The sequence below is a fragment of the Callorhinus ursinus genome, unplaced genomic scaffold, assembly GCF_003265705.2.
Source record: "Callorhinus ursinus isolate GAN/ISIS: 27379988/994484 unplaced genomic scaffold, GSC_fseal_2.0 scaffold43, whole genome shotgun sequence".
NCBI classification, from domain to species: Eukaryota; Metazoa; Chordata; class Mammalia; order Carnivora; family Otariidae; genus Callorhinus; species Callorhinus ursinus.
Genome location: NW_027397105.1, coordinates 1554953 through 1579032, shown reverse-complemented (window position 1 = coordinate 1579032; position 24080 = coordinate 1554953). Strand labels below are relative to the sequence as shown.

Genomic DNA, 24080 nt, shown 5'->3' with positions numbered 1-24080 from the left:
CCCGGCGCGGCGCGGCGCGGCGGGGCGGGGGCCGGGCTCCGAGGCTGCTGCGGCCCGCGGGCCGAGCGCGCGCACCGAGCCGGCCGTGTGACCTTGGACTTCTGCGCCCCCCCCACCCCGCCTCCATCTCCCCACCTGCCCCGGGAGGGGCGTCCCCGCGCGGGGCGCGCTCCTGGCCTCCCGACACCCCAGCCCCGAGCGGGCGGCGGGGACGCGAGGGCGGGTGGTGTCACCGCCCCAGCGCGGCTCGGCGCCCCGGACACTGGCTGCTGGGGGGGTTGGGTTACGGACGGGAGCCCGCCCTGAGCGCGGAGGTCGTGGAGCCGTCCTGGCGGGGGCAGCGGCGGGGAGGACCGGGGCGAGCCGGGAGACGGCGCCTGAAACGACCAGTCCTGCCGGTTTGCATCGCGGCGTGCCGGGCACCGGCTCCTCGGGTCCGAAAACCAATGAAATATCCGGTTAGTCCTCAAGGGTGCCGCGGACTCGTGGTGTAGAGAACGCATTTGGACAGACTGACGTAAGCGGTGTTTATCCGGGGCCCGGAATGCGCCAGGCCCCGGGGTGGGGGGCGTACCGGGGTGCACGGACGGTACCCTGGAGTGCCTGCCGGGAGGTGAAGGGGCCTCGGGGGCAGGGAAGAAAGAGGAGGGGGCTGTGTGTGCCTGAGCCCAGTCCGGGGGATGTTTGGGAAGCGCACAGACTGGGCGGTGGTAGTCTAGGAAATGGGGATAACCTGTTCCAAAGGCCAAGACGCTGGAAGGAGTAGCCAGTGTTTGGACTGCAGGACCCTCCCTGGGCATGACTGCAGCTTCCAGCGCTCAGGGGAGAGCGTGGGCCAGGAAATGGGCACAGGGGACGGGCCAGGAGGGCACCGTGAGCCGCCTTGAGAAGTTTGTATTCTGTAGGCGTTGTGGGGACCGTTAACAGGAAGCGGCATGATGACAATTCGGGGACAGAAGCAGAGGGGAGTGAAGTGCAGTTCGGAGCACCAGCCGAGGGCCTCCTCTCTGCCTGTGAGCGCACACCCTGGGGAGGAGGAGATCCTCGTACTTGTACAGGATGCTGCACATTTGGTAGGATCTGGCCTTTCACAAGTTACGGGAAAGGATATCCGTTAAGATGCTTTTGTGTCTGGAAGTAACATAATGCAGCTCAAGCTGGCTTTCTCCTGCAGAGCCTGCAAGGCCCCTGCCCACTTCTTTGCTCAAATGCTCTGTAAAATGATTTGAGAAGCTTTGTATCCCCATAGCTACGCGTAAGTCGACTTCCAGAATGTTTCACCATAAATTTGAAGAGTTGCAGAGGATATTTTGAGTGTATTGTGAATTTTGGCATTTCAGAATGAAACCTTGGGGCCACGTTCCGGGATCCCTGCCCCGAGACTCCATGTGCTCACCACATTCCCCGCCCTCTCTAACCTCCATCTGGTCGTGCCCCACGCCTCCCTCCCGTCCCCACTCCATTTGTCTGCGGTTCTGCCATCCCATCTCCACTGCGCCCTGGCTGACATCCTCAAGTCCCTCACTCCTTCATTCTTCCGCCGCCAGACCCAGGCTGTGAGGAGTGGAGTGTTTCCCCATGAGCCTGAGGCCTGACATGTGCCTGCGCCGCTGGGAAAGTTAGCCCAATGGATGTCAGCTCTGGCTGGCACGTGAGGGGCTTCCAGAGAGGAATACAGCAATATTATTCCACAAAAATGACATTCCTGTCGTGTCACTGGCAGAAGGCAAGTGGAAGGAAGGCCAGGGGAGGTCACGTTTCGTTGGGGGAGACTTTTTGGATTTGAATTTTGAACCGGATCTTGAAGCTGGGGGCAGATACGCTGGCCCCGTTGTGCCATGGACGAGTGCGCTTCCGTGCGGTTCTGTGAATTCCTACTTGGTGAGGCGCCGACGGTAGGCAAGCTGTAGGAGCGATGTGGGGTGCGAAGGGGACCGGAGAGGGGGTACACGGGGCGAAAAGTAGCAGCTGTGGGACTGGTGCGTGGGCGAATGTTATAGCGAGACGTTTATTTAAGGCTGCACTTCCCAGCTCCGACGGCACCACAAACGAAGAGCGTAGCTGATCCCCCGCTGTGGATCCTTACTTATCTGTAATTTGCGAAAATTTCAATAAAAAGGAGAAATCCAGCTTTTGGGGGCCTGCCCTTATTCCGTGGGACGGTCAGAGCCCAGGTTGTAGGGGCGAGTTGAAGATTGCAGGGTTTTTTAGGGGAGCAGCAGAGATTCTGCGACTCAGGGATCCTGTGAGGAGATCACGCTCCTTCCAGGTGTCCGGGGGTGGGCAGTGCTGGCGACCTCGGTCCGTGGAGGTCAGCCGACATCACCACTCTCGCCTGCGCACGCGCCCCAGGCTCTCCTGCCCGTGAGTGTCTTCGTTTCCTCACTGATTCTGTCTCTCCTTCTCTCCAAACCTGTCTCTCCTCCTGCGCCGGTGCCATGCCTTCTAATACGAACATGTCGCGGGCGCTCCCGTCAGGGAAGATCCGTGGACCTTTCGTCCAGACTCTTTGGAAGCAGCAGATGTGTTCATCTGTCTGCCGCCACCTGGCTCCACTTCGTTCCACTTCTCACAGGCCCCCTGTGACCCCTGACTGTCCCCGTAGGCATTTTCCAGGGGCCCTGGGTCGTTCTGGGTGCCGTGGCCCCAGTGACTCGGTCGCTGACCATCCCTTCTCTTGTCGGCAGGCTTCCCTTCCTCCTCCCACCCCTCTGTCATTAGGGTCCAGGCAGGAGGCTGCTCGCTCAAATTAGGGTAATTGAGGGAGGTTTCCTTGCAAAGAGGCTAATTACCGATGACCCAGGTGTGGGCTTGGTGTTGAGGAGCCCGGGCCTGAGGAGACCCGAGGCGTGAGACCATCGGGTCGGACAGACTCCCCAAGAGGAGTAACGGCCTTCAGTGGAGGGACACCGCCAGCCCAAGGCAGCCTCCCAGGAAGGAATCAAGGGAGCAAATACCCCGACCTGACTCCCCCCTCCTCCTGGTCCCCCGCTGGGGCTCCCCACGGCCGGAGCCGGAGGCCGGGGGGCCTGTGGGTGTCTGCCGCGGAGCGTAGCCTCCCGGGGTGGAGAGCGGGGCGGAGAAAGGCAGGAAAATCTGGAGGGAAGGCTGCAAGGTAGCGGCAGAGCTTACACGTTGGCCTTGGCTTTCTGGGTGTCTGGCCCCGTGTTCGGCAGCTCTCCCACGGCCCTCCTACCACCTGCGCTGTGTCCTGTGCAGGCTGTGTCTCTGGTCCTGGCTGGTATAAGCTTCAGACTGGGACATTTTAGCTGATTCCTTGATACTCTGGATGGATGCCTGGAAACTTGCTTGTACAAAACAGAGTTGACGGGTCCTCTCGCATCCTGAACGAGCTGCTGCTCCCGTACCCCCGGCCTCTGGCCCTCCTGCTCATCTGATTGCATACGGGGAGATCCGTGCGCCATCTGTGACCCCGCCCTCCTGCTCTCCCCGAGTCCAGTCCCGGCAGCTCTAGCCAAGGCTCACAGAGTTTGACCCCTGAACTCTTTCTGCAGCTGTCGCCTCTTCATTCCGACTACTGTCGTTGCCCTGGTCAGAGCTCATGCCCCTTGCCCTGGTGCGTCTCGGCCTGCAAAGTGGCCGCAGAAACGCTCATCTGGCCATGCACTGTGGCAGTCTTTAGCTTAGAAACCATAAAGGCCCATCGCTGCCTATTGCCGCCCTGAGAGTCACCTGACAACAACGATCACTTCTACCAGCTGAGGATCGTATTCCTCAGATTGGCTGCAGTGCCCTGGACGGAGGCCAGGCTCCTTCTCCTAGCATTGGCCCTGCTTCTGTGACAGGGGTAGCTAAATCCCCAGGGCCACCGTGCCAGTTAGGAATAAGTTTGGCTTCCTAAAAACAAGACAAAAAAACCACAATGGCTTAAGCAAGGCAAGGCAAAGGCGTATTTCTCTCTTAGATGAAAAAGTCCAGGGGCGCCTGGGTGGCCCAGGGCGGCCTGGGTTGAGCGTCTGCCTTCGGCTCAGGTCATGGTCTCAGGGTCCTGGGATCGAGTCCCGCATCGGGCTCCCTGCTCAGCGGGGAGTCTGCCTCTCCCTCTGCCCGCCCCCCCCGTGCCCCCCCCCACTGTTCGTGTCTCTTTCTCAAATAAATAAATAAAATCTTAAAAAAAAAGTCCAGAGGCAGGCCTTCCAGGGCTGGGATGGCAGCTCCATGGAGTCGCCAGGGCCCCAGGTTCCTTCCAGCTCTGGTCCCATCCTAGGGTCTGCAGGGGACACTGCTGTGCTCACGGTCCAAGCTGGCACCCGCCGGCCACCCGTCGCCCCAGGCCGAGCGTGGAAAAGAGTGAAGGCATTCCCTCGCCCCTCAGGAGACTTCCCCGACATCCCATCCACTTCCGTCTGCATTTTTCTGTCTCACCGGCCAGAGTTTGGTCATGTGGCCAAACCCAGCCACAAAGAATGCTGAGGAATGTACTTCTTTAGCCAGGTTCCTTGCTACACTAAATAAATTCATTATTCTGTTGCTGATGAGGTGTGGAAGAACGGATATAGGGTAACAACTGAAACTTCTGCCACAGCCTTTTAGAAGTTTAAAAGAGTAGAGGCTTTAAGATCTAAGAAAAGTATTAAGAAAATTCTATAAAGAGGCCGTTTATAAAATCAGTCTGTAAAAGTAGTTAACATAGCTACATATAAAAAGAATAACTGCTTAGAAAATAGCTCACTGAGAGGAAAGACATACAGAGATGTGACAGATATAGCAGCATCAGGATACGTTTGGACATTTTACAAAATGATGAACTTATTTGGAGAAATATGGAGACAGGAAGTATTTGGAAAAGACGGAGCAAGAACTTCCTCTCACGTTGTAAAGGTCTGAGGAAACAGCTGCGGTGGGCCGAAGCTGTGGTCCCAGGGCAGGAACAGGGCAGCGGAACTGAAGGGAGTCTAGAGACCGAGCCCGACTCAGAGCATCAGGCTGTGGTGCGGGCGGCGTTTGCGTCTGTGGGGGAGGGAAGCGCAGGCGCGGGTACGGCTCGCCGGCCATCTGGAGGAAATGAAGCTAGAACAACTTCGTCCAGATGGAAGGGAGCCAAGAGGACTGACTTCTCTTGTGGGTCTGGTTCTGGCCCAGCCGTGGGACCCTCTGGACGGTCAGCGGGTACGGCCCCGACCTGTATCCCGGTGAGCGCCACGGGGCTGCACCGGGGAGGGTCCCTCTCTCTCGTGATCGGCGTGCTGTCTTTGCTGCTTCTCCCAGCCTTTCCGTGGTGGACCCTCTGTTCCCACTTTCCTTGCCAAGCCCAGGTCCCCCGCCAGCTCACCGCTAGAGTTACGGAGCTTTCGTGAGCGTCTCTCTCCTGAAATCTCTCCCTCTGATGATTCGTGTCGCGCTTCTCAGTCGGGGGCCGCTGTCTGTCTGGCGTGCCCACCGTCCCCCCAGGCCCCTTTCTTGAGCAGCGTCCCGTCCTCTCACCAGACCCCAGGGCTGCTCTGGGGCGCGGTCGGACTGCTGCAGCCGCCCTAGCTTTCGCGTCGGTCACGTGTGCTGTAGCCACTTCACGCGCCTGCCCTCTCTCATTTCAGATTGTGAAATGGGGACTGAGCACGTGGAGGTAATCCCCAAGGAAGAAGTTTCTGAAGACCCTGAGCCACGTGTGGCAGCGTCAGAGAAACTTCCCAAGGTGGTTTGCCAGGGCCGGGAGTTTGGAGGCGCCCGGGCAGAAGACGCGGTGGAGAGGCACTTGAGAGCGTCCTTGGACGAGAGCGCGGAGCAGGTGTCTCCTCGGGGGAGAGGCCTGGTGTCGGGGCTGACCGCCTGTAAGAGGTCACCGTCGGGCGAGAAGTCCGGGGACAGCGACGAGAGCGAGTGCGTCTGCAGCCCTGGCCCGCTCCCGCCCCCGTCTCAGGCTGAGCCCGCAGCCACGGCCGTCCGCGCCTGCGCCGCCTCCCGCCACAGCCCCGCCTCCCGCCACAGCCCCGCCTCCCGCCACAGCCCCGCGGAGAACTCAGGGTCTCACAAGGCCCGGAGGAGTCCTGTGGGAGAAAAGCCTCATGCGTGCAAAGAGTGCGGGAAGGCCTTTAATCAGAACTCGCACCTCATCCAGCATCTGCGGGTCCACAGCGGAGAGAAGCCCTTCGAGTGCAAAGAGTGCGGGAAGACGTTCGGGACCAACTCCAGCCTGCGGAGACATCTGAGGATCCACGCCGGGGAGAAGCCCTTCGCCTGCAGTGAGTGTGGCAAGGCCTTCATCCAGAGCTCACACCTTATCCACCATCACAGGATCCACACCGGGGAGCGGCCGTACAAGTGTGAGGAGTGTGGCAAGGCCTTCAGCCAGAATTCGGCGCTCATTCTGCACCAGAGGATCCACACCGGCGAGAAGCCGTACGAGTGCAACGAGTGCGGGAGGAGCTTCCGGGTCAGCTCGCAGCTCATCCAGCACCAGCGCATCCACACGGAGGAGCGCTACCACGGGTGCAGCGAGTGCGGCAAAGCCTTCAAGCACAGCTCGGGCCTCATCCGGCACCAGAAGATCCACACCGGCGAGAAGCCCTACCTGTGCAGCGAGTGCGGGAGGGGCTTCGGCCAGAGCTCGGAGCTGATCCGCCACCAGAGGACGCACACGGGGGACAAGCCGTACGAGTGCGCTGAGTGCGGGAAGACGTTCGGCCAGAACTCGGAGGTCATCAGGCACACCCGGATCCACACCGGCGAGAAGCCCTACGCGTGCAAGGAGTGCGGGAAGGCCTTCCGGGGCAACTCGGAGCTCCTGAGGCATGAGCGGATCCACACCGGCGAGAGGCCCTACGAGTGCTTTGAGTGCGGGAAGGCCTTCAGGCGGGCCTCCCACCTCACGGTCCACCAGAGGGTTCACACGGGGGACAAGCCTCACCAGTGCAGCGAGTGTGCGAGAACCTTCTGGGGCAGCTCAGAGCTGCTGCTCCACCAGAAGACGCACGTCGGGGAGAAGCCGTACGAGTGCACCGAGTGCGGGAAAGCCTTCGGCCAGCATTCCCAGCTTGTTCTCCACCAGAGGACGCACACGGGCGAGAGGCCCTATGAGTGCCAGGAGTGCCGGAAGACCTTTAGCAGGAGCTCCCACCTGCTCCGACACCAGAGCGCCCACTGCGCGCAGTGATGGCCCTGGACGTGCCCCGGCCCGGCCTGCTGCGCCCAGGCCTGCGGACCCCACGAGGGGGCACACGTCCTCCCGCCGACTTCCAACGCAGCGGCCGAAAACGAGGGGACGCTCTTGTGAACAGTTCACGGAGGAGTTTCAGGATCCCGAGTTAAATCGGAGAAGCTGTTGGAGGCCTTCATGTTCCCTCTGTCCCCTTTCGCACTTCGTCCGCCCTCCCCGAGTGGATCCCATCACTTCCGGGGTCTGCACCGGCCACGTAGCCCGGCTCGTTACTTCTCGGGAACCGTGGAGACCCGCCACCTCCCAAGGGTGACAGCGCTGACTCTTGGAAGGTTAGGAAGCCGTGGCGGAGGACACACTCCGTCTTCCCGGCCACGGAGTCGCACCGGGACCCTGATCGAGCTTCTCCTAGCTTCGACGTCTTGCAGACGTGATACCAAGGTTCCTTAGACAATTGCTGAAGCCGGGAAGCTTGGGGACCCCCTCCCGTGAGGCCTCCTCGTCCCCCCGCAGAGGGTGCAGGACGGAGGAGACAACAGGCCGCTTCCACGATGGCAAGCGAGGCCCTGAGCGTCCCGAGGGGCTGGTGGGTCAGGTGGGGGTGGGGTGGGTGCACAGAGCAGCCCATGGGCAGCTGTGCCCCGCGGGGGGCTGTGCGGATGGACGGATGGACGTCCTGCTGGGTCGTGTGTCAGCAGGTAGCAGAGGGACTGTGCAGCCTCACCGTCAGCAGGCACCTGGGCCCTCGCTGGGCCTCGCCCCACACCCCGGAGCCCTCCGCCGTGGCACCTGCTCTCGCTCGCCCACGGCCCAGCAGCCCCCTCGCCTCCTGCCCACGAACGCTCTGTGTTCTCCTCGGGCGTCCACGCGTCCAAATGTGTGGGGCACCGGGAGGCGGCTGGCCCCAGCAGGCTGGCGCTGCTCCTCGCGCTCGGCCCCTGACGGCGCTCACCCTGAGAGGAGGGGCATGAACTCCGTGAGCTCCAGGGTCCGACCAGCCCTGCGGTTGTGGACTTCTTAGATCTAACATGACACATCCTCGGTGCTCTGTTGTTTAATCTCTTCTTTGTGACGTGATTACTAACCCCTAGTGTTTCCCGAGTTTTCGCTGTGCCGGGCCCAGCGCCAGACACTCTCTGTGCTTATTTTCACAGCGTCTCTGATGTGGGTCTCCTATAAGCGGCTGGAGTGGGTACCACGTGGGTACCATAAAATCCACCTGTTTCCCGTGTTCATTGAATGATCTTTAATTCACACCGTTGAGCATCGGCCGATGGGGTGGATGTGGGTGCCCCTGCGCCGATGTCGACGACCAGGAGCCGGGGGGACGTTAGGGGGCTTGTCCGAGCTCCTGGGCCCCGTGCTGTGCTGTGGACGGGCAGGCTCGCGGCCTCTGTGTGTGAAACCCTGTGCACGTTGGTGTCTTTACTACGTGGATTTGAATGTCATAGATTTAAATCATGTCCTTGGAAACAACCACTCACAGCCAAAACCCATTAAGTGGGTTTACTCTGAGCCCCAGTGTGCTCCCCCAGCTCAGACCCTTCGCTTGAGAAAAGGGCCGTATGAGTGAACAGCACGCCGCACAGCCCCCCATCCTCCGTCCCTCCTCTGGTGTCTGGCGGTCCGGCCCCAAGCGGGAGGGATTCTCCGACTTCCCTCGTCCTTATGGGGATGACAGGTGCAGCGTGCTCTCTTACTTGCTGCTCAGGTTCAAGCCGAAAAATGCTCCCCAACCGTGTCTCTGTCCTGTGAAGCCTGGATGGCACCCGTCCCTCCAACTCCTGGTCCTGTGTTCACGTGTTTGATGTCCACACTCACCCCTGGTCCCGACAGAGAACTCAGCCCCTGCTTAAGCTCACGCCCAAGAGCCCGCTCCCACGTGCGCCCAGGTGCCGGGTCCAGGGGAGAAGGGCATGCACGCTGTACGTCCTCAGACGTCCTTTGTTGGCCAAACCACGGCTGGTTTTGCTCTCTCCCCGCGCCCCCCACCTCAGGTTCAGCCACCTCAGCAATGCCCGGTCCCTCCCCACCGGCCCCACCAGGGCTGTGGCCGCTGCTCGGAAGGAGAAGAGGCCCTCCATCAGCAGCCCACTCCCTGGAACATGGGAAGGCAACAGTGACCCACTTTCGTTGTTGTACTTGAGCGTATGCGTAAAGAGGGGAGGTCTCCTCTCATCCCAAGAAGAGTCCGTGTTTCCCAGGAGGAATTCTGGTGAACGCGTCTCTCCACCTTGATGCACACGCTATGCGCACAGCCCGTAACTTCGCTCCCTGCCCTTGTCCGCCTCGCACCCACTTATCTCAGGGAGACTGGGACCTTCCCCTTCTGCCGGCCTCCCCTCCTCTCCGCCGACTTGGGACTCGAAATCTGCCCTGTTACTGTGAGTGATAATCGTACGTTCATGCAGGTAGGAGTCCCATCGAGGAAGTAAAACACGAATTTTCTTAGTGTTGGAGCTTTGAAAACCAGGCTTCACAATCTCAAAGACCTCCCCAAATGCCCAGAAATAACTTTTGAGAATTTTTAGCTCCATTGGTACACATTCTCATCTTTTCCGTTTTAATGGTGTCCTGACACGTTTGGTAAATTGTGTGTCCTTACAATTTTACTCACTTGACGCCTTCCTGATGTTTATTATCCCCAAATACGTTGTTCCACTGTGTCTTCGTGTGACCTCCTAGGCCAGTGTCGTCCCCGTCCCTGAGGGGCACCCCCCCCCCAGGGCCACAGCGATCCTTTATCGTTCACAATGGGGCCCATGTTACCGATTTCGTTCATCGATCATAAGTGATCTATATACACATCCACGTTTTTCATGATTAACAAGGTAATATTCTGGATCATCTGGATGGTCCAACTTTTTTTTAAAAAATCCCCTTACTACTGAGATTTCGGGGCTAGTGTTTGAGTTGTTACTACCGTCAGACTCATTATGTGTTCTTCTAGGTGACTCCTGATCTAAGGCAGGGCCCTAAGCTTGCGAGGTCAGGGATCCTTGAGACTCAGGAAGGCTCTGCCTAGAAGAATGTGCACAGGACCTCAGGGGACTCACGGGCCACCTGAAACCCATCCTTGGACCCCTCTGTAGTCCTTTACCTTGCCCCCGAAAGCCAACTTTGACCTTTGAAAAACATTAACCCAGAAAGCCGCCATCACTACTCCCTCATCCGGGGGCCTCAGCTTTGGGGATGAAACTGTCCAAACGACCTGCCTCGGGGTGTCCCTGACAGTGGAGGGAGCCCGAGCCTCTGGTGATGACCCCAGGGAGGAGCCCCAGTCACCCAGCACTTGCTGACTGCCCGCGAATGTGTTAGCACCTGTGCACCGACCCCGGGGGGCCCCCAGAACAGAGGGGGTGGGTCTAAGCACTAGGAGACTGCTGGGGCCTTGAGCAATCCAGTTGCGGGCAGCACCCCCAAAAGGTGCCTGGAGCTCTGAGAGGGGAGGAGGGCTGGGGGCGGCCGGTGGGCAGGTGAAGCCTGTCCATGGACCTCGGGCCCCTCCCGCATCCTCGTCTCCAGCCTCCTCTGTGGTGTGGACAGAATGCTCATGTGTCCTTGTTTGTAACACGCTTTGCAGGCAGTGTGGACCAGACTCACCCCTGGCACCCGCCACGTCTCCAGAGCCACCTTCTGCGCCTGGCCACCACCTTGCCTCGGACCATGAGGTAGGAGCCCCACCGAGTGAGGCCCCGGCCCGTGGGGGTCCCGGGGAGCAGTGGGGTCGGGGTGCCGGGCATGCAGCCAACTCATGTCCTGAGGCTCGGGTGTCCGTTTTCCGCATCCTGGGGTGGACTTCATCCAGCAGCCCCACAGATGCTCCCGACTGCCATCCAGGCCCCTTCACACAGTATTTAATAACAAACTTCGATTTCGTCTCGCTTGCGGTGGGAACGGATAGACTCAGGTGGGGAAGGCAGGGCTGGCTTTAGGAAGAAGGCCCTGTGGTCCGAGGCTGTGGGCGGGAGGGCCGGTGTGGACGTGTGAGGGCTGGCATTGGGATTGACCGTTTGAGGCCTTCTGCATAGGGGGAGGTTGGTTATGCGTCAGATGGGTAAGGTCTGGGCCGGCTCCTGGGCAGACGACCCCAGAGATCACCAGGAAGGGAGCAGAGTGTGTCTATACCCTTGATCTGCTGGCTTTGTGGGGCGCTCTTTAAACTGGACTGCGGGGGGCACAGGAAGGGGGCCTATAATCCACATTCCGGTCCCAAGTCAGGGAGTGTCCGGGGAGTCCCCGGGCCGCAATGGATGTGAGGAAGACCTGGGAGGTCTTGAGTGGAGCTGGGAGGTGCTGTGCGTGGGAGACGGTCACACCGGCGGGAAACCCTAGACACTTCGCACCGGGGAGGCCCTTTGAATACCAGTGTGGAGGAACCTCTGGTCTCGACACCTTCCGCATCACGGAGCGTCCACCGTGCGGGGCCATCTGGGGCTGGACCGACGGCAGGACCCTCGTTCTGACCTAAAGCCTTTTCTCTGCTCCTCCCTGGGGTCAGTGGACCGCACACGCCCTCTGTGGCAGCTCTGGGTCTTGCTCTGGCGGACGGGCTGCAGAAGGGAATGTAGGGCATCAGGCCAGGGCTGCCACCCCGAAGTGAAGAAATGAGTGGTCCCCACAAACAAGAGACCATGAAGGGTGAACCCCAGGAGCTGAAGGGAGAGTCCTGGTACCTTGCTGCCCTTCGTCTCTCTGTGCAGACCCACTCTCCCCCCAAAGGATGCTGGTGGCGTGAGAGTTTTGTCCCCCGTGGCGTCCCTTCATGTGACGGGGTCAGGGAAGAGGCTTTGTGCGGCTGCGGCAGCTGATCCACGACGCCATTTCCGCGAGTACGAGCGGCCGCGGGTGCCCGGACACCTGCCGCTTTCAGCACCGGGACAAAGAACAGAGCAGGTCTCACCTGTGCCGTCCTCAGAGTCTCTCTTTCATCACGGCCTTTGCCGTTTTATCTCTTTCCTTCCCGTTTTTACACATCACTTCCGTCTTCCTGGACAGACTGCTGCTGCACGGCAGCCGGCGGCAGGTGCACTCCTCTGCTCAGGATGACCCTCAGCGCTAGCGCTGGGCAGCCTGTGCTTACCTAGTCTGTACTGCGAGATGAACCACGTATGTCCTCCGGACTCGGGACGGGCTCTCACCCCTGCTCCTTCCCTCTTGTTCGAGCCACGGTGGCTCCGGCGATGCTGGAAATGCAAATGAGTCGAGGGAGAAGGAGCCGTTTGTCCTCACGGTGGACCGACAGCCAGGGCGGCCAGTCTGGGCTGACCCCCAGCGCGCCCGCGGCCTCTTCGGAATTCAGTGTGGACGGGATTACCTCGGTCCGGCCTTGGGTTCCCGTGTCCTCGTCAGGAAGGCGGGGGCAGCGTCTGCAGATACAGAATATATTACCGTGCGCCTGAGAGCCCGTCACCTGGTACGGAGCAGGGGCCCTGTAAATGCAGTGTCGTTGTCTCCTTTACCCGTGGTCCTTCGATCTGCCCCAAGTTAGGGTGCCTTCTCACCAGCGCTCGAGCTCGAGGAGAGTGCCGGTCGTGCCTTCGCCTCCGCGCTGGCCGCTAACGCACATTACTGCATCTACGCCAGCGCGCCGAGCAGCCCTGTGAGCGGACGTGGGGTCCCGTTCCCACACCGGGTCTTTGTCAAGTCTCCCCAGTGGGTTTACCAGGAAGTTGCGAAGGCCGTACGTTCGGAGGTCACGGAAGGCTCTCCCCTCACACATTCCGCCGTGAGGGTGCGCAGTCTTCAGACTTCCCAGTAAGCTCGCACTTCCTCCCGCTTCTCAATTTTAGTCCTCGTTTCTAAGATGAAATTCCACAGCACAGCCGATTGTGGGTACTCACGACTGCTCTCAGCCAGTCTGATGTTGATAGTGTGTTGGTGTGTTTCTTCCATACAAACCCGGTGTTGGTCCACCCTCCTTCCATCCGCGGGTTGATACTTTCCATCAGATTTAGAAACCGTCAGCGCCGATGGCTTCAAGTATTTTTCTGCTTTCCTCTCTTTTCCCCTGGGACTCTAACCACACGTTATCCTCCAGTGATTGACGGTGTCCCACGGCTCACTGATGCTCTGTTCATCTTTTTTTTTTTTTTAGGTATTTTGGTAGTTTCTATCCCCATTTTTCATCTCAGACATTGTTAATTTTATTTCTAGAATTCAGTTTATGTCTTTTTTAAAAAAGATTTTATCTATTTTATTTGAGAGAGAGAACACGAGCCGGGGGGGGGGGTGTAGAGGGAGAGGAAGAAGCAGACTCCCCGCCGAGCAGGGAGCCCAGTGCGGGACTCGATCCCAGGACCCTGAGATCATGACTTGAGCCGAAGGCAGATGCTTAACAACTGAGCCCCCGCAGGCGCCCCTGCCTTGAAGTTTTGGCAGCATCCTAGTCATTGTAAATTTTATGTTGTTGGTTTTTTTTTTTTTTTTTAATTCCTTTCAATATTTTTGAGCTTTGAACTGGGATGCACGTAAGTACTTGGAAACAGTTTGGTTCTCCTGAGGCTCCATTTCCCACTTGGTTGGTGGGACTGAGCAGCCTTGAGGCCCAGGGTCAGTATGGCCCGTCCCTGCAGTAAGACCCTTGTGTGACTCTGCGGGGTGCGTGCCCACGGCAAGGGTTCTCCACTCCAGCCATTCCCAGACCTGTGTGAGCGCCAGGAACGCTGCCTGCGCCTCCCCCGGGTTCTGTCGCTGGCTCCAGGTGGGGGACGTGGCGGCAGCCCGTGTGTGTGAGGCCTGGGGTCAGCTGGCTCTCTCCTCTGTGACTCTCAGCTCCGTCCCTTCAGCTGGGCCCAGCCTGGGTCTTACCTCACCTGTTCCTCTTCCCGCGGGGCGCCCTGCCCGGCACCCCCCGTCATCCACTGTTCTGTCTGGCTTCCTAGTTGGCTGGGGCGGGGGGGATGGTAAATCCAGTCCCCGTGACTCCGTCACGGCCGGAAGCGTTAGTCCTGCCTGTGTGCGGAGATGTGCTCGCCTGCTCTATAAGGCTTTTGTCTATGCTGATTTTGTGGGTGAGGGAACTGTTTTCATGTTTGAAAGAAAGGCCATCATTTCTCATGGTTCTGTTCTGTAGTCGGGACAGAGTGAACTTAATTCCACGTTGCTGCCCAGGCAGCGGCAGCAGGCGGGTCTCAGGGACCAAGTCCCCACCCGTCTGCGGAGTCTGGACCCCCCTGCCCCACACTTCAGGTCGGGAACGCTTCGCCCCACTTCCTCCTCCTCGCCCGTGCGGTTTGTTGAGCAAACAAGGAGCTGTGTGAGCACGGGGTCGGAAGGCATCCTTGGGTTCAGATCTTGGCTCTGCCTTGGACACGTCACGTGACCGTGGACAACCAGCTGAATCTCCTCGTCTCTTCATCCGTAACACAGCAATATAAAGCGAGCCTATTTCTTTTTTCTTTTCTTTCTTCTTTAAGATTTATTTGTTTACTTTAGAGAGAGAGAGAGCATGCACACGGTGCGAGGAACAGAGCGAGGAGAACCTCCAGCAGACTCCCCGCCGGGCACGGAGCCCGACGTGGGGCTGGATCTCACGGCCCTGAGATCACGACCTCAGCCGAAATCCAGAGTGGGACGCTCCACCGACCGAGCCAACATCTCTTTACTCTGCTTATTTGATGCCTGGTTTTCTTAGGTTGCAGTCCCCGGGGAACAGACCTCGCGATGGAGTGTTGGGGGGCGCCCTGGGGAACATCTGGGTGAGAGAACAGGGGCCGCAGGATGGGGCAGGGGAGGAGCTACGCCAGAAGCCTGCATCAGCCCAGGGGACGTGCAGGGAGACCTTTGGTGGCCGGGCCTGTGAATGCAGCTGCCTTGCCTCCCCCCGTCTCCGCCGACCACGAGGCGGGGTGCTCCATCCCACGCAGCCGGTCTGCCTCCGCGGGAGGGAAGGAGCTGCCCTTCTCTGTTGGCAGCGGGCAGCTAGGATGGGGAGGGGCTCCCGCTCCATCCACTGCCCCCCCCACCTGCGAGCCCCCAGCACAAGCCTCCTCTGCATCCAGGCAGGGCCGTGCTGCTCTTTGTCTCCCCCTGCTTCTCCCTGTGGAGCCAAGGAGAGCGAGGCCGGGGAAGAGCGCTCACCGGGGGCTGTAAGCTTGTGAATGAAGCTGTTCTAGCTGCAGTTATTCCCTGACCTTGGTCTCGTTATGTTAAAAGAGGGTCCGGGGCGCCTGGGTGGCTCAGTCGGTGAAGCGTCTGCCTTCGGCTCTGGTCGTGATCCCGGGGTCCTGGGATCGAGTCTCGCGTTGGGCTCCCTGCTCCGCGGGGAGTCTGCTTCTCCCTTTGCCTCTTCCCCTGCTACTGCTTGTGCTCATTTTCTCTCTAATAAATAACATCGTAAAAAAAAAAAAAGAGGGTCCAGGGACTGACTGAAGCTCGCATCACCTCTTTCCCTTCCTGTGGGCACACAGGTGCCTCCCTGGCGCGTGCACCTTGCACTTTCCCGAGGACGGGAGGGCTCGTTCCAGGCGTGCAGTGGAGTACGTGCACCTGTTAGGTAGACGACAACCTTCTGTGCGCATTTCTTACCGGCCCCAGCAGACGTGCCCTCCAAGTCCCTGGTGTGTGTTTGGTTGCTGAGATCAGGGAGTCCGTTTCTTTGTCTCCTGCTGGGGACAGAAGACCCCCCTCCCTGTTAGCACAAGTTCTGTTTATTCGGCTGCCTGGCTGGGGACCCCCTGCTGTCAGCTCCAAAATGCGCACCTGAACACGGTCCCCTCCACACAGAAACGGACAGATGCTGATCACATGAGGACAGCACCACTGACCCCCGGGACCCCCCCGAGTGCAAGGAACTCTTCCTCTAACACAGCCAAACTGCACACACAGAGCCTCCGTTCCTTTGTACCGACACGTCAAAAGAGACGTTCTCAGGTCAGTGTTTTGCTTACAAAGGATGCCTCTGGTTTCACTCTTCTCAGAGTCCCGTTCTGCAGCCGGCATGACGGCTGATTCTGGAGTGGCCCCCGAGGCCAGCACTCATCCACACCCCTGGGCTCTGGTCCTCACCCCCGCGCCCTCTAGAGCCCGGACTCCCTCCCCCAGTCAGTCTGCAGAAGGGGGCCCGGACTCCCTCCCCCGGTCAGTTGGCAGAAGGGGGGGCACGTCCCCTGGGGGTCGAGTGCCGCTCTTGCCACATTCTCTCCACAGTGAGACTTTTAACTGGGTAAGTGGCCATCCTGCGAGAGGTTTGCTTCTGGCCTCCCTGGAAGACAGACGTGGCCATGTAGTTAAGTTTCCACGAAGGAGGGGGGCACCTTCCCTGACACTTGCTGAGAAGGAACCCGATTGTCCCTGGGACTGCCGCTCTGCCTTCCCCGTGAGCCGCAACAGCCCCCATGCTTCAGCCACGCAGAGTAACAGTCTAGCCGGGGGCTGGGGGGGAAGGCAAGAGCAAGGGGGAGCACGTGGGTTCCTGCGGCGGCGGCGGGCCGGACGGCACTGAGCTGCCCCTTAGTCAGGCCTTGGCAAACTTCTGTAAAGGGCCAGATAGCAAATAAATAGTTTAGCTTTGTGGGCCACATACAACCTCTGTCACTCTTTCTGCTTTTCAGAACAGAGAGACAATGTAAAGCCCTTTCTCAGCTTGTGGGCTTCGAAAAACAGGCCACAAGCTGGATGTGCGTTGAGCCTGTAGGCTGTCGCGTGCTGACCACCCGTGTCCCTCTGGACATTTATGATCAGCACAGGCGCTGTGACCTCCGGTTTCCCACCTGGGCCGATTCGCCCTTCTGTAGGTGGCCTGCCAGTTGCCCTGTTGATGGACACCTGATCGCCACAGCACAGTGCAGCCCAGGACGCCTGGGCTCACGCGGTCCTCCTGCCTCAGCCTCCCGAGCAGCGGGGACCGCAGGTGTGCAGGCCATCGCGCCCGCCCGGCCACCTCTGGACATTTATGGGAGCGGGGATAACACGGTATCGTGGCGGGGGAGGGCTTCTCCAAAGAGAGGACACTGAAGCAGAGATCTAAGGCAAGGGGTGATCCCTGTCCCGATCTGGGCAGAGGGCATGGAGGGAGGGGGGGTTCGAGGTGGGAGTGAGGTTGGAACCCCGGGCCGGGCAGCAGCGTGTAGCCTCCTGACCCCCAGTCTACTGGGCTGCGCCCTGCTGTATACGATCGCCTGTATACATTCCCACTTTGCTAGCGGGCACAGCTTGGCCGGTAAAGGGCGCTGGAGGGACGGGGCAAGAGGAAGGGGCTTCTCCTGGTTCCTGTCGCTTTTCCTTCCCCTTCTCACGGGGTAGCACCTCGGTGAACTTCACCATCCGCTGGGCCGGAACTTGTGCTGGTAAATATTTAAGAACCAGTTCAGAGAGAAAAGAGCCCTCGTTTGTGCTGCTCACTGACTTCCCTGGAGCGAATCCTCCCACCACCAAGTGAAGTGCGGTTGGGGAAGGGAGTGCAAACCTGGTTCTTGCGAGTCTGTCCAGACCAGCTGTGGCTCACAGCTGGAACCACCACCGTTGTCCAGGGAGGTCTGATCTCAGTCTTGGTCGGGATGGGGGGGGGCTCTGCTACATCTGCTGCTTCCTTGGGCACTGTCCCTCTCCCAGAGGTGGCACTTGTCCCCACTCTGCCCTTCCTCTGTTCTTTGAGATCTCGCTCTCTTAGGTCACACTTCTGCATATTAGCCTTTCCCCGTCCGAGTGACTCACGCGATTTGTCTCGTGCCTGGCCCTTTGTGGCTGTGACCTTGTCCGTGGAAGCAGACCAGCACGGGGTGGAGACAGGGCCGGGAGCAGAGACCACTCACGGTGCTATTATGGGAATGAGCACGGCCCAGCGGCTGCCGCATCGTGCCCCGCCCGGGGCTTCAGCGAGTAGGCATTTGAATCCGAGGGCACAGAGTGATGGTCTGCAGGTGGCACTAGGTAAATGGTTTTTCCTAAATCAAGGAAGCCGCAGGAAAGGCCTCCAGGAACTTACACCTTTTATGGAATCTAGTCCCAGAACTCAGGAGACGAGTAGGATTCCGTCCGGGGGGCGTTTTCACTGTCAGGATGCGGGGCAGGCTCTTTTCTGGAATGAACTCTCGGGGGGGTCTCACGAGCTCTGAACCCCACCCGTAGTCGCCCCCACCCTCCTTATACACGAGGTTTCTCCGCACCGCGAATTCTCAGATCCCGACTTAGGTGCAAGCGTGCGCGCTGACTGAGGACCTTTCCACGGTGAGGACCCCCAGAGGGCTGCTTCCCCGAACACATCCTCCTCCGGCGCCGAACAAGATGGGCGCCCACCGCAGGGAGCTTCCCGCACTCACGATGCTCGTGGGGGTTCTTCCTGTGATGCCGAAGGAGGGTGGAGCTCTGTTTGGACGGTTTCCCACAGTCACCGCTCTTTTCTCCGGAAGGAACTCTCTGGTGGGTTAGAAGGTGTGAGTCATAAATGGAGACTTTCCCACACACCCTACACTCAAGGCCTTTCTTCCCTGTGGGTGTCTTCTACCGGGGACAGCCATCTGCCTGCCACCTTGGCCCCGGGGCCGTACCTGTCCCTGCCCTGTGGGGTCTCTCACCACTGCCTGCTCTAAAGTGCCCCCGGCCTCAGAGGTGGTTTCAGATGCAGAGGCGCCGCCGGTGAGTCCACTGCAGGAACGAGTGCTTGTGACGATGAGCCTTTGTCCCTGGACCCTGGGTTGCCTTCTGCAACAAGGGCTGGAAAAGTACACACGCCTGTCCTGGGGGTATGGAGACATGGCACTTGGATTAGAATTTTTACTCCTTTTTTTCAAAGATGTTATTTATTTATCTGACAGAGAGAGGACAAGCAGGGGGAGCAGCAGAGGGAGAGGGAGAAGCAGGCTTCCCGCGGAGCAGGGAGCCCGATGCGGGGCTTGATCCCAGGACCCTGGGATCGTGACCTGAGCCGAAGGCAGACGCTTAACGACTGAGCCACCCAGGCGCCCCAGGATTTATACTTCTGGCATGAAAATAAAAGCTTAAAAAATATTCAGTACAAGAGGCGGCACAGTCAGCTGGGCGTCCGACTCTTGGTTTCGGCTCAGGTCATGATCTCGGGGTTGTGGATGGAGCCCCTCGTCGGGCTCTGTGCTCAGCAGGAAGCCTGCTAGAGATTCTCTCTCTCCTTCTGCCCCTCGTGCTCACGCTGTCTCTCTAAAATACATAAATATTTTAAAAATATGAGATTAAGTATTCAAGAAATTGGGGAGTGGCCAGCTGATGTTGTGGGGGATGGAAAACACAAGAAAGAAGGGTCGCAGGGTTAGGGAAGGGCAGGAAGTCCGCCCCTCCTGACTCTGGAACCCTTCCCTCCGCTCGCTGCCCCGTCAGCAGACGGCCACTGGAAAGAATCCCCCAGCAGCTAGCTCCCTTATGGCGGGGACGGCTGCCCGTTCCTGCGTCCTCCTGCTTGGTGCTGCCTCCCCCTCTGACCTGCTCTTTAAAGAAGAGTGCTTTGCCCTTTTACTCTCAGACATCCATAACACTGTATGTTTTAATTGTTTGTGACACTCTCCGTGGTCCAAATAGAGGACAAAAAAACCACTGCTTGAAGGTGACTCGAGCATTCGATTTAAAAAATACACTTTCTTGGCACGCCCGGCTGGCTCAGTCAGAGCGTGCCCCTCTTGATCTCAGGGTCATGAGTTCAAGCCTCACATTGGGCATGGAGCCTACTTAAAAAAATAAAAATTTTAAAAAATGCATTTTCTCCACATTAAATGCTGTGGTTTAAGAAATCTGCAGTGTATTTGCTGGGGAAACAACCACAGCTAGCTAGCTTCTTTTGAAAAGTAAAGTACCCAGTTGATAAATGAGTAGAGATTTAGTAAACAAGTGAAAGAGACCCCCCCCCCAAAAAAGTCTGGAATAAAGGCAAGGAACGCTGGGAGCTAAGAATATACTTCTGGAACAGACTCTAAGATCAATCTCCATTTCCAGTTTTCCCCTGCTGTTGCTAAGAGGACTGAGCCGTCAGATGCTTCCGTTTGGTGGCGGGGTTGTGATGCCCAACCAACTATGAAATGGAATCTTCTTGATGAGCAACACATCACCTTGACGGTCCCTTGGTTCCTGAGGCTCCGGTCTAGGCTCTGCCCCAGGCAGGGAGGGGATGACGCAGGCGGGGAAGGAAGCCATGGGCGGGAGCTAAGTGCTGACATCCTCGTTTCTAGCAGGGGTGCGGGCGGCAGATAAAGGTGACCATAGGCGTATCTTACACCGGAATGGCTTGATACCTTAGAGTCTGTTTTGGGAGGCCTGGGGAAGTCAAAAGAGAAAGGATCTGAAGGCTGGCCTCTAGCTCAGGGAGTGATGAGCTGGGAGTGGAGAGGAGTGGGCCCGAGGAGGCAGGACGGGAATGAAGGATTTCCTGGGGGGGGGAGTGTGAGGGCTCCCTGAGGCTGGGGGGGGGGGGGGCGGCGGCGGCGAGGCTTCGGAGCCAGACGTGGTAGAAGCTTCATTTCATCTTTAGGGCCCCCCTGTGAGGCAGTTTATCAGTCTCCCTCCTCACTGTAGAGGTGACCAAGCAGCCTAAGTCTTTCAGAATGATGAGGGCCAACTTCTGAGCACCTACTGTGTGCCCTTTATACTCCCTCCTCCTCTCCCTCCCGAGTCCGGCTCTCCACCATGCTCTGGCAAAGGCTGGGTCTGCGTGGGCTGGAGCTGGATGCTCCCCAAGGTGCCTTCCCCTCCCACGGCTCTTTCTGTGCATCTCGGGCAGGATGGTCAGGATCTGCTCCTCCGTGTGCCTCTCGGGCCTCAGCCACTCACAGCAGAGCACCCACAGTTGGCCCAGGGGCTCCAGGGGAGCCCGAGTCTCCTGGGACAGCTGCCTGAACCACGGGCGGGAGATCTCCGGACCCGGAGAGTGGTTCTCTTGTAGCCTAGTCTCGAACTCCCACGTCTCTTGCTCCGGCTCTGGCGCCGTCTCCATAACCGTCCCTTGATCCTGTGTGCACCCACGGGCCAGAGTTCTAGCTGCTCTAGTGGTAGAGCCATCCTGGCCTGGACTCGCTCTGGAGAAGGCCCACACCCGCTGCAGGCTTTCAGGGGCACCCTGCCGCATAAGAAAAATCATTCTTTCCGCGCTCATTAAACACACTCAGCTTCGACAAGGAGCCAAACCCTGCAAATCCTTTTCTTCTCCATTCCTCCATCCGTCTCCAGGATCCTGTTCCACTAAGAGTCATGCCCTTGAGAGACTTGCGGTCTGGTAGACAGATACGTGCGGTGCTTTCCACGATACTAGACAAAGGCTAAGAAAGAAAACAAAACACAGCAGGAGGAAAAGCGTCTCTGGGCCCCACAGGAAGTCACAGGCTTCCAGTATCAGAGCCCAGACGCGAGCCGCACTCGGTGCGACCTAACCTGCCTGTTTCCAGTGACTGATTCCAGCGCCTCCGACCAGGTGGACCCCTCCACCGTTTCTCAAATTTCTGTAGTGGCCACAGCAAAAGAAACATTTTAATTCCATCGAGGGAATAATTCAAAGGCCTTGGATCTGCAGCAGTGCCCTGGATACAGGGCCCCCAGGAGCAAGACGGGGTCTCTGGGAAGGCGTCCTGCATCAGGAAGGTCTAACGGGGAAGGAGAGGGGCCCCCGGGGGTCCCCCAGCTGGATGTCCCCGCCAGCCTCACTCTCCTCCCTGGAGCACCCCCCCCCCCCCCCCCCCCCGGGCCCCCCGCGGGGGGGGGGGGGGAGGGGTTCACGTGGCGGGTGGGGAGGGTGGGCGGTGAGGGAGGGAGCCACGCCCATTGGTGGAGGAGGGGGGAGACCCGCCCAGCAGTGGGGGAGGGGAAGGGGAGCAGGGCCCAGCGAAGGAGGAGGGGAGGAGCCCCGCCCAGTGATGGGGGAGGAGAACCGAGCCCAGTGGGGAACCGAGCCCAGTGGAGGAGGGGAAGGAACCCCGCCCAGTGGTGCGGGAGGGGAGGGAGCCCCGCCCAGAGGGGGAGGGGGAGCACCAACGGGGGGGAGGGGAGGGGCCCCGCCCAGCGGTGGGGGAGGGGAAGAGGAGCCCCGCCCAGAGGGGGCAAGCCCCGCCCAGCAGAGGGGGAGGGGAGCGAGACCGAGAGCCGTGGTTGCTCGGGGTTCTCGGTCCCGGTGGCCCCTTCCCCATCTGCTCATCACAGCGGAGGGAGAAGTGACCCTCAAGGAGGAAACATCCCCAGCCACGGGCCTGCCCGACTCCCGTGGGTCACTAAAAACAATTCCTGGGAGGTGAGGGGAAATCTCCGGGCCTGCTTATTGGAGTAGGGGTTGGGGCTTGGGACTGAGGAGACCCAGTCCTGCCATCTCGTTTCCCATCAACAGTCTGACCTGTGAGTGGTAGGGACGGTACCTCTTATGAGGATGGAAAAGCACACAGCTGCCCACATAGAATGTACTGCAGCTTGAGCAAACCAGTGAAAATAGGAATTCCTTTAGATCAGAAGAGGAAACCAAAGCAAAATCACAAACTGTCTAGAAGGCGATTAAAAGAACGCTCCCTGGAGAAATCTGTGGGATCCAGCAGCAGCCGTGGGGACACTCTGTGGCCTTCATTACCTCCCCGATTACCAAATACAGATTTAAAACAAACATTCGTCTTCAGACATCTCAAGAGCTTAGTACAATAAGCCTGAAGAAATAAGCATGAGTGGAATAATAAAGATTAAAAACTGCAATTATTGACATGGAAAATTGAAAAATAATAGAAGGCATGAATCCAAATGCTGACTCCTTTGAAAATAGCAATAAATCAACGTAAAAATTAAGAATTATAGGAATGAGAAATAAAACATAACTACAGAATCAGAAGACATGAAAAGAATTAGAGGCCATGACATCCTATTTGAAAACCTACACGAAGTGGATGGTCTTCTAGCAAAATATAAATTATGAAAATTGTGTGTAGCAGCTAAATGTGTGATTCAGGGGTGGGCTATCCCAAGGAAGCGCCACAGAAGAATTACATTCAGATGTCACATGAAGTACTACTTTTCAGGCAAACCTTTTTAAAATGGGAACCATTAAAATATTTGACTAGAAACCAGCCCCCAAGTTTAATTTGAAATAAATGGATACCTCTCCCAAGCAAAATAGAGTTTAACCTGTTTTTTTTTCCCTGCAATAGATAGTTTATGGTTATGTGTAGAAGGGAAAGAAATGCAAGAATATTACACACACTATGCTCTTGTGATGAATATAGCTTTCAATAATACAACTAGACAGTTATAAGCGTGGACACTCATTTGTTGAACAAAAAATATATATGTTAATCTGGGCCTGGGTTGAAGGTGAGCAAATACAAAAAAAATAGTTCTTTGCTTTCAAGAAGCTGAAAGTGTGGGATGCCTGGGTGGCTCAGTTGGTGAAGTGTCTGCCTTCAGCTCAGCTCATGATCCTGGGGTCCTGGGATCAAGTCTGCATCAGGTTCCCTGCAGTGGCAAATAAAATCTTTAAAAAAAGAGTACATTAAAAAAAAAAGAAGAAGCTAAAAGGCTATGTAGTTGAGAGCATGAAGAAAACAAGAGAACATACATAAAAGATCTGCAGTATAATAATGGCTTCCGGGGAGAAACAAAGGACTTTGGCCAGTTCAAACAATTCCTGCTTAAGTGTTTGAATTTTTCTTACAATGAACATGTAAAAAAAAAAAAAAAGTGCCAAAGTATTTCCCTTTAAAGAACTGAGTGTGTGCCGGGCAGAACCCATCAGACGTGTTACCTGCATTTGTTTATTTTTTTAAAAGATTGTATTTATTTATTTGACACAGAGAGAGAACAGCAGGGGGAAGCGACAGAGGGAGAGGGAGAAGCAGACTCCCCACCGATGGTGGAGGAGATTGGAGCTCTGACCGAAATCTTTGCCACGGTCACCACCAAAGTAAAGTCTCCTCCCTGTGTGAATCCTCTGGTGTATCACCAGGTGTGAGCTTCTGCTGAAAATTGCCCCGTACTCCTTATGCTTACAGATTCTTTCTGGGGTATGGGTTTCCTGATGCCGAGTCCGTCCTGACTTCTGTTT

General features: G+C 57.9%; 1 protein-coding gene across 10 annotated transcripts in view; it reads left to right on the top strand.

The window, feature by feature from the left end:
- ZFP3 (ZFP3 zinc finger protein) overlaps positions 1-24080 on the top strand; it is a 123068-nt gene that overhangs the window by 14178 nt on the left and 84810 nt on the right. For 4 of the 10 annotated variants that reach the window (XR_012374995.1, XR_012374994.1, XR_003206358.2 and 1 more), the window contains exon 3: positions 10698-10785. Coding sequence is in view for 4 of the 10 variants with exons in the window: in XM_025864412.2 (XP_025720197.2) it covers positions 5564-7111 (1548 nt within the window). In the remaining 6 variants the exon portion in view is untranslated. Of the gene's footprint in view, positions 1-148; positions 518-4074; positions 5154-5555; positions 8350-9855; positions 10786-24080 lie in introns of those variants that run through there. The other 6 variants (XM_025864412.2, XM_025864411.2, XM_073881561.1 and 3 more) reach the window with 4 other exon arrangements.